Here is an 11,017-nt window from a genome sequence, read left to right on the forward strand (position 1 = left end):
TGTAAGATGGACAGCAGAGTTCATATAGTCTGCTTCCTTGTAGACGTGTTTTCCATTTCCTCAAGCACACATACAGATGTGACATGTGCTCACACACAGCACCTAGCTCATGATAAGTGAAAAAGCAATGTTTGTTAAATGTTTATTATTTTATGATATAAAAAATTCAGAAATACTCAATGATAGATCTGGAATAGACATCATGTTTTAAAAGATTTTACAAGGTCACAAGCAATTGTAGCACACACCTGTAATCCCAGCAGTTTGGGAGGTTGAGCCAGGAATATTCAAAGCCAGCCTCATCAATTTAGCAAGGCCCCCAGCAATTCGGTGAGATCCTATCTCAAGATAAAAGATAAAAAGGCCTGGGGATGGGCTGGGATTGTAGCTCAGTTGGGAGAGCGTTTGCCCAGTATGTGTGAGGCACTGTGTTAGATCCTCAGCCACCACATAAAAATAAATAAATAAAATAAAGGTATTGTGTCTGTCTACAACTAAAATACATTTTTTAAAAAGGGCTGGGGATGTGGCTCAGTGGTAAAGTACCCCTGAGTTCAATCCCCTGTATAACAACAACAACAAAAAAAAGATTTTACAAGGTCTATGAAATATTACTTTTTCTTAGAGGAAATCCTATTATGTGTCAAAGGATGAACCACAAGGAAGCAGATCCTGCATCCTATTGATCATGAATTATTATTCTTCTCCTTCTACAAATGAACTGCTGCATAAATGATAGTGAATCCATGGTCAAGGCCCGAGAATGAGAATTTTGCCATATTTATATTTACAAGGAAGAGGACTACCTAGCAAGTCTTACTATGTAAGAGGTCAAAAGTGTCTCTGAGTCAGTGGGTGATTTCAAGCTGGCACCGGAAATTCCTTGTGGCTACTTTCCTCAGAGCTCCCTTCACATCCTTGTTTCTCAGGCTGTAGATGAGGGGATTAAGCATGGGGGTCACCATGGCATAGAAAACAGACACTAGTTTCTCTTGCTCTTTGGAAGACTTTGGTGTCATGTAGGTGACAATTGCTGACCCATAAAAAAGGGTGACCACCATGAGGTGGGAGCCACAGGTAGAAAATGCCTTGAGTCTTCCTGCAGCTGACTTCATCTTGACCACAGTCACAATGATGCGGCCATAGGATACAAGAACTAAGGAGACAGGTATGAGGAGAATCACAACCCCCATGAGGAAAATGGCCATTTCTGAAATGCGAGTGTCTGTGGATGCCAGGATCAACAGTGCAGGGGCCTCACAAAAGAAATGAGCAATACTGTTGCTACCTTGGTAAGGTAGCCTTAGTGTGAAAGTAGTGTCCACCACAGACACTAAAATGCCACTGGTCCATGATCCTGTGGCCAGTTGGAGACACATCCTCCAGGTCATGATGCTAGGGTAATGCAAAGTGTTACAGATTGCTACATACCGATCATAAGACATCACCACCAGAAGGGCACACTGTGTACACCCAAAAATGAGGAAGAGCAGAAGCTGAGCTGCACAACGTGTAAATGAAATGACCTTCTTTCTGGAAAGCAGGTGGACTAGGGCCTGAGGAACTATGTTGGTAGAGAAACAGAGGTCAGCCAGAGACAGGTTGCAGAGAAAAAAATACATGGGTGTGTGAAGCCAGGAGTCAACCTGAACAAGGGATATAAGAAGCAGATTTCCAAGCACAGTGACCAAATAAACACCCAGGAATAAGATGAAGAGCAGCTGCTGGGTAAGGGGGTCATCAGAGAGTCCCAGAAGGAAAAATTCTGTCACTTGTGTCTGATTTATCTGCCTCATAGCCTGTCTCCCTTTTCAACAAGAAGTCACTATCTTGTAAACACAGGTGTGCATATCCAGGAATGACCCCAATCACAATAAGCCTTTTCAAAAATCCCCTTTACAAGACCTTTAGATGACGATCATGCTGCTTCAGTTTGAACACTTTCAGTGTTTTGGAATAATACTTCCTAAGATAGTGCTTTCATTTTTTGGTTTCAATTGGCAAGTGTAGAGTAGATCAAAAGAATCATCTTCCATGTTCTAAATATCACACTTTTAAGTTCAGCCATGTAATTTCCATGTCTATATCATTTTCATCTCTGGGTTCTTTAGAAGACATGACAAAACATTTCATTCAGTAAGTGAATCCCATTTGTCTAATGCTTCTTGTCACATTTCCTCCATCACATGATTTTGTTTTGTTTTGTTTTAAATATTTTGGACATGAAACTGATCTGGTTGTCTCTTTCCTGAAAGGACAGTTAAGAAGGTGTAAGAATTCAAAAAGAGCCAAAATACCTTATAGAATTCATGTATATCTTAGGGAAAATAACCTGCCTTGAAGGATCTGGGGACAACTCTGAATATCCCTTGGCAATTTAATCTCAACTTCCTCTGAGCTCTGCAATACAAATCTCAACTATTAATGATCTTCTAGAACAGAAGACATACTTGGCTGGTTTCCTACTTGACTCGAACAGGACTACTCCACCACCTTTGCCCAACACCTCTCACTGTCTTGCATTTTTGATTGTAAAACTCCTTGGAAAGCTGTCTATGCCATTTTTATGTCTGGGTCCTTTAGAAGACATGACATACTACTTCATTCAGTAAATGATCATTAAATAATTGAAGTAAATAAAAATAATTTGATTGCATAATAAGCAGAATTGTTTAGAAGGCCTGCCAATTTCCCTGGAGAGACTTGAAAGATTTTGAGAGTAATTATAAAATTTCATGGAGCTGTTCTAAAAAGAAGGCAAATTTAAAGTGTAAAGTTTAGGGTATTATGCAAGGGTTGAGCTACTAATTCTCTACATGGTAAAAGTGCCTCAAAATGGGGCTGGGGTTGTAGCTCAGTGGTAGAGCGCTTGCCTAGCATGTGTGAGGCACTGGGTTCAATCCTCAGCACCACATATAAATAAATAAAATAAAGGTATAAAAATAGAACATTAATTTAAAAGAAAGTACCTCAAAATAAGGTTTTAAAATGCATCAAAACAAATGTATAAATGATTGCCAAGGAAACCAGTAATATCAAAATACAGTTACCAAAATAAAAATGTGTATAGAGCCACACGTGTGTTTTATTAACACACAATAATAGAGAAAGTATGTGTCTTTAGTAACACATTAAATTTCTTAAATGTGGTGCTGGGTCTAATAATCACCTTCATTTCAAAATAATTATGATCTTAAATATTTGGAGATATCTTCAACAAGTGCAATGTGATATGAAAATATTTCTGATTTCTGATGCTGACAATGTCATAGATATTTCTAAGACTAGGATGGCTTGGTTACCTGTATTTAAACCAGAAGAAAATACCAATTTTCAGTTAGAAGAGAGTAAAAATATAGAAATAGCATTTCACATCCATATTGAGGGACACCCTGAATTCCATTTGAGAAATCACTGGAGTATAAGAATTGTCTTTAAGAAATTAAAAAGGCAAAATTACACCCAATGCAATCTAGTAACAGAGTCTTAGCATCTGGATGGGTCTGTAAGTCTTAAGATTGAAGTTGGCATGTACGACAGCAAATATATAGAGTAATTGAGTCAAACTTCTTGGAAGCAACATAGTTAGCAATCTGAGGTATGCAAAATGATGGAAAATAGAGATGACTCAAATACATTTTTTATTCTTTTTTGTCATTTCACTCAGACATCAAGTTAATATTAGAACAAAGCACAAAATTTCTGGTGCATGAATCAGTTTCTTTTAAGATTCAGTATTCTACTTCTTACTTTGGACCACTTTTTGTACTTAGTACTCCACCTACTATAGATGATTTAACTTACCCAACAAAATCAAAAGTAACTTATAGCCAGATTTGTAAAGGAAATAAAGTTTTAAATGTCAAATTGTCTGCATAACCAAATGCAAGCGTGGAAGAGAAATTGTATCCATAGGTGATAGTGAATCTGCCCTCAGAATCAAGAAGCTTCTGTAAGAAAATCATTTTTACCATTGGCCTTTCTGTCATTTTATTTTTTTCTTTCACTAAATTTAACAGGAAATTGTGAGTTCATTTCTCTAAGGATAAAATGTGTCTCTTGATATGAAACAGGATGAATGGGTGACAGAAACATGCATTTTTAAATCCAACATGTATTTTAGGAAGAAGAAACTAAGTAAACCCATAGGGAACCAGGAGAAAAATACCAAATTTCTCTTCAAATTCTCTTGATTCCAAGATCCTTTATGCTAAAGTGACCTATCCTTTATCTACCACATCCACTTACTATCTTCCAAACCAAGTTCAACATAGGAATAAATCCCCTTGCTCTACTAATCTTACCAAGATTGTTCTCATATTCAGGGGATAAAAGGATCATTAGTATGCCAAAGCCAATGAACACACTCAACTGTTGACAGAGAAAGTGCTGCAGGTGCATTGGTTTCAGTGTGACCCAAGGAGCGACAGTGAGCATCTTGTCCTGAAGGCATAAAATTCAGTAAAATCTCCAAAGTCAAAAGGAAGGGCAAGGCAGTAGGGGGAATCCCATATCTTCTGCATTCTTCTACTCCATTCAAAGGTTTTATCATTGCCTTCAGGATATACAGTACAACATATATCCTGTTCCACTTAAATGAGGTGAAGTGGGGATGGGGGACACTAGAAGCAGTCTCTAGAGCAGTGAAAGTACTCAGGAGAATTCTGAATCATTAGTGTGCATCTTGAGCTGTTTCCTCTCAAAATGCTCCCAGATGGTTACAAGGAGAACAAAAACTAACAAGTAGGTAGCACTCACATCTTGTATATAGATCCTATCACCAGTTCTTCTTACAAGTCTTTGGGGAAAGGTCGCATTGTTGCAAAATATACTATATACTGTATACCTTTGTCAGAAGGTATACAGTATATAGTATATTAGTATATAGTATACTATAGTATAGTATATGTATACCTTTACCACATGTGCTCTGAATGATTTTGAGAAAGATTGTTATTGGCAGAATGTGGAGATGATGTGCCCCAGATAACCATAATTAGATGAGTGTGATTAACATGAAGGTTGCCCATAGAAAGAGCTCAACAAATATTACTTCTGATTATTATAACTAAGGGTAAGGGATTGAGATTATGGATAGTGTCTGAGTTTTAGCATATACCACATGTGACATTGTTCAAGAAATTTATTATAAATTTGTATAATCCTCAAATGTCTGGGTGAGAGGCTGAAAAAGCAAACACAACAAAATTAAAAAAAAAAAAAAAGCTAAGCAGAATACTAGTTGCTGGATTGGATGTAGGCGAGGGAAGTAGAGATCAGAAGAGAACTTTTGGCAAAACCCTTCTTTCAGTCACAGCTCCTAAATGACCATAAAAGCAAACTGAACATCAATGAGCATTCACAAAACCTGATGGAATAGGATATTCTTTCAGGCCAAGTTAATTAATTATGAGGTTAAACTCTTTATATCTCTATAATTTTCTGTCCAATTATTTTAAAATTAGTAAAAGATGTTCATCAAAATACATATGTAAATCATGCTTAGAAAACTTTAATTTTGCAATGTCATATTTTGAAAGAATTTTGGATTTTTCAGAGAAGTTAAAAGAAGAACACAAAGAACTCTTGTGCCTCCCTTACTGGATTCTCCAATTATTAATATTTTACCACATTTTCTTTATCATTTGTCTCTATTTATATACGTAGTATTTTAATATCTTGATAGTAAGCAATAGACATGATGCTCAGAATATGTAAAGAGCTCCTACATGTTAATAAGAAAAGCTGGAAATTTCCAGTTTTTAACTGAGCCAAAAACTTGAACATCAACTTTCAATAGTTAGATAATAGGCATATGAAAAAGTATACAACATAATTAGCCACAGGGTATATAAATTAAAAACACAGTGAACTTTCATTTACCCTCATCAAAATGGATAAAATGAATGAGAATACAGAGCAATTTTTACTGCTTATGGAAGCATAAATTGGTACAATCAACTTAAAAACTCCATTTGGCAGTATCCTTAAACATGAAAGAGTAAGGAAGAAAGAAGGAGCAAGGGATGGAAGGAGAGAAAAGGAAAGAAGGAAGGAGGAAACAAGTGTGGTAAGGATGTGAAGAAACTGGAGCCCCTCCCCATATACATATATATTGCTGCTGTGAATGTAAAAGGGTGCAGATTCTGTGGAAAACAGTGTGATGGTTCTTCAATAAGTTAAGCATACAATTACCATATGCCTCAGCAATTCCACTCCTAGGTGTACACTAACAAAAACTGAAAATAAGTGTCCAAATAAATGCTAGTACACAAATGTTCATAGCAGCAGCACTACTCAGAATAGGCTAAAAGTAGAGACGACTCAAATATTTGTCAACTATGAATGAACAAGAAAAATGAGGCATATCTATACAAAAGAGTAATCCTCAGCCATAAAGGAGAACAAAATGCCGATACATGCTACAATAAAGAAGAACCCTGAAAACATTACACTGGTCAGAAGAAACAAGACACAAAGGTCACATATCACATGATTCCATTTATATGAAATACTTAGAACAAGCAAAGACACAGACACAAAAAGCAAATTAGTGTAGAGAGAGGCATGAATGGGGAGTGGCTTCTTAGTGGTGGGAAATGTGTTCTTGAATTAGTTAGTAGTGATGGTTGAACCAGATCATGAATGCACTAAATGTCACTGAATTGTACACTTTAAAATGGTTAAAATGCTATTTTCATATTTTTATCAAATTTAAAACAATGAATTAAAATTGAAAAGAGACACAAAACGATACAAATGCCAGGGACCAAACTTATTTACTAAACTGCAAGACAAAGATATTCTGAAGAGTGTTTTTGTTCTTTAAATAATACCAATGAAACCCATTGCCTTTCTTGCAAATTATATGTAATAGTTTTTCTCCTATGATGCATTATTTCAAGATAAAAATAAAAGCCACCAGTTTGGTTTTAAAATAATGTTTTTAAGGAGAGGAAATGCAAATAAAATATGGAGTATTAGAGAAATAATTAGATAAAAAGATTTATTAAATGAAAGATTATCATAAACAACTTAGTATGAATAAATTTTAAAATAAAGAAGGTAAGTAAATTTATAGAAAAACATAAAATGCAAAATCATTGCAGAAAATAATTGGTACAACTGCAGGAGAAGTTGAAATGATAGACATCACTGAAAATAAAGCTGTAAGACCTTCCTGCCACTCTACAGCATACTCCAGATCTAGGTAGTTTTATAGTTGAGTTCCACTAGACTTTCATGAAATAGTACCTTATTTTCTTTACACATTTTTTTTTTCTTAAAAAAGTTGGAAAAATTAGGTTGTGCTTCCTGGTTTATTTTATGAGTCTTGTGAAAATATGTCAAGTAAAAAAACTACATAATCGTGTGTGAAAAAAGGAAAATAAAGATTTATTTCACTGATGAAAATAAATGTAAAACTAGCCAAAATTAAGCTTGACTGAATCTAAAAATATGCTTAAAATGATACAGCATAATTAAATATTGTTTGTCTCTGGGATGTAGAGACAAACAATATTAGAAACCCCACAAAGAATCCATAAATTATACTTACAGATAAAAATCAAATTATCTATGGAGAGGGAATGGGGCAGGAAAAATGGTGGAATGAGATAGGCATCATTACCCTAGGTACAGGTATGACTTCACATATGGTGTGATGCTATATTGTGTCAACCAGAGAAATGAAAAGTTGTGCTGAAATTGTGTACAATGAATCAAATGCATTCAGCTGTCTCATATATATATAAAATTAAAATTAAAAAAACAATAAAAATTTTAAAAATAAAATTATCTCAGTGACATAGGAAAAAACCTGTTAAAGATACATATTTTTAAATGTTTTTAGACTATGGATAGAATAAAAATTAGTTATACACCAAACCCTAATAATAATATTTTATCTAATAAAGAAATTTTAGATGCATTCTCTAGTATCATGAATAAGACAAGTATGCAGCTATCACTATTACCATTTAGCATAGTACTGAGAATCATTTTTTAAAATCCTGAAAAAAAGAAAGATTAGAAGTGGAAGAATTGGAAGAGAATCAATAAAACTGTGTCATTTGCTGATCACATTTGCTGATTACTAAACTAGAAGGAAAAAAAAAAAAACCCTAGGAGGAAAAAAAACCTCACAATAAACAAACTGTAAGAAGTTGAAAGAAAGATTTGCAACTTTCCTAGAAAGGAGCTAAAAAAATTGCTAATTATTCTACCAATAATAACCAACTAGAAAATAGTTTTAAAAATGGGGTATAATTCAAAATAATAACAAAAATTACAAAGTATATAGAAGCCATTCAAAGAACGTACAAGACCAACATGGAGAGCCAAATGGTTCTGGCAAAAACATAGACAATAGTCTGAATAAATGGGGAGATATATCGTACCTTCAATCAGATGACATAATATTGCAGATATATTATTTCTCCCCAAATTGCTATGTAAATTGAGTGCAATACAAATAACAATTCCAGGTGGATTTCTTAGGTAGCTCAATAGATTTACTCACAAATTTATGTGGAGAACGCACAGTGGTGGTGCATGCCTGTAATCCTAGAGGCTGGGGAGCTAAGGAAGGAGGATGGTGAGTTCAAAGCCAGCTTCATCAACTTAGCAAAGCCCTAGGCAACTCAGAGAGACCCTGTCTCTAAATAAAATATAAAAAAAGGGCTGTGGATATGGCTCAGTGGTTAAGTGCCCCTGGGTTCAATCCTTGGTACCCCTACCCCAAATGTGGAAAAATAGTAATCCACAATTAGAATATTAAAAGAGTTAGGAAGGAATTTTCTAATAGATATCAAGACATATTGCCAAGAAGCAAATAGATGGAACATGATTCATCTATTTTAATAAATTAGATTATTAAACCAAAATTAAACTACAAGTAATATATAAATCAAGGGCCAAAACAAAAATATTCAAATTAATAGCATTCACTAATGTGATGGATGTTTTGCTGAAGCTAAATTGCCACTAAGAACTTCAGAGAATTTTTTTGAATCACACAAATAATTTTTTGCTTTGTTTGTTTTTCTGTTATTTTGGTAGTAGGTATTGAATTCAGGAGCACTTAACTATTGAGCCACATCCCCAGCCCCCCCCCCTTTTTTTTTTGAGACAGGGTCTTCTAAGTTTCTGAGGCTGGCTTTGAACATGTGATCTTCCTATCTCAACAAGCCACTGGGATTACAAGAGTGCCACTATGTCCAGATAAATCTCACAAAGTTTTACCACCATCTGATAACTTAATTCTTCCACCATTTTTCTCTTACATTTTTTTTTTACCTTCAGATGATAAGAATGAATTATTTAAATATAAAACTCACTTTTGGTTTGAATTTTTTCATTAGTTTGTTAGAATAGGAATAGTTCCATTTTCATGAAACCAAACCAAGGTTTCAATTTAATGATTTAAGAAACAGTCTCATTCTGGGGGGAAAAAAATTGCACTTCCACTGTAAATTATTACCACAAAAGACTTTGACTTTATGTTCAGTTGAAGTTAACAACTTTAATACATCAACACACTCAGAACCCCCATTCTCATGTATAGGGGTTCTGTGTTTGGGATTGAGATCTCTGATAACTTTGTGATTGTGGCATGCTTGGAAGTTTCTGTGCAAAGGTAAAGAATGCTTGGCTGCTGGGAAAGTTCTGTGTAACAGACATGGGATGCCTGGCCGCTGTAGCAATGTTCTTCACAAGGAAGCTCTGTGTGAAGAGTTTTATCAGTTTCGACCTTGATCTTAGGCACATAACTCCTGGGAATAAATGTACCTGCTTTCTAGTTAACTCCAATGTTTCACCAAGCTCCAATGCTTCTGGATCTGCCGGCTTAACAGTAACTTTAGACAATGGACTTTCTTGAGAGCTGCACAAAGCTCCTGCCATTGCATATTGTAACTGTGAAATGTAACTGCAGAATAAGCAACCTTACAGATACTCAAAACAATAATGTAGTTATGGTACTAATGACCTAATGTAACCTATTGGTATAAATAAACGTGGCCCCCAAGCAGCCACTTTCCTGCCTCTGCACCTTGTCTCTGTGTCTCCCCTGATTATTATTTGTTACACTCATGTTGATGTTGGGATGGAGCTAACCAAACTGAATCCTACTACTTCAGGAGGTTACACAGCACCCCCCCCAAAAAAAATCATAAAATGAAAGCACAAATTCTGAAAATAAGTAGTATTATTCAATGAGGAAAGTCAACACACAGTTGATCCAATGTATGCTCATTTCATTTGAATTTAATTACCAAATGAACAAATAAGAAGTTGATGACTTGTGAGTCCCTGAGCATGTATCTGTTGATACCATTTTGAACAACATTCGTGTACGATTTGAAAAAGAGGTGAGTATGATTTGGCAACTTTAATCTGTGATTTCAAGTATAGTCTGGGTGTCTCAGAGGATGGAAAGGTTAATAAAGTTGAGAGCTCCAGGGAATGCCCTGTTTACATAAATCCATGGACCTCACCTTTAGATATTTGCACAAATGAAAATATTCTGTCAGAAAGGGGACCTAGGAGACTTGAGTTTGTCCCTTGAGTCAAGCAAAGCAGTCTTTGATGGATGAAATTCTATTCCTTGTCTTGTTCTTGATTTTAGAGAAAATGCTTTCAGTTTTTCTCCATTTAGAATAATGTTGGCCTTGGCAACCCCAAAAAACCAAAGGCCAGATGTTTTCTCTGATATGCGGATGCTAATTCACAATGGGGGGCAGTAAGAATAGAGGTAATTTGGACTAGACTGAGGGGAGTGAAGGAGGAGAGGGCGTGTGGGGGTAGGAATGATAATAGAATGAATTGGACATTATTATAACCCTATGTGCGTATGTGATTATATGACCTCTGTAACTCTACACCATGTAAAACCAGACAAATGAAGTTATACTCCATTTATATATGATGTGTCAAAATACATTCTACTGTCATTTATAACTAATTAAAACAAATTTATATGATATAGATATATAGATATCTATATCTATATATATAT

General features: G+C 35.2%; 1 protein-coding gene across 1 annotated transcript; it reads right to left on the reverse strand.

Moving 5' to 3' along the window:
- Positions 1-848: 848 nt before the first annotated feature.
- Positions 849-1,872, reverse strand: LOC107133956 (olfactory receptor 2D2). The gene has a single exon (XM_015476104.2). It carries the CDS (start codon positions 1,794-1,796, stop codon positions 849-851), a length of 948 nt encoding a protein of 315 aa, XP_015331590.1. The 5' UTR covers positions 1,797-1,872.
- Positions 1,873-11,017: the final 9,145 nt, after the last annotated feature.

Source organism: Marmota marmota, unplaced genomic scaffold, assembly GCF_001458135.2.
Source record: "Marmota marmota marmota unplaced genomic scaffold, marMar, whole genome shotgun sequence".
Classification (NCBI taxonomy): Eukaryota; Metazoa; Chordata; class Mammalia; order Rodentia; family Sciuridae; genus Marmota; species Marmota marmota.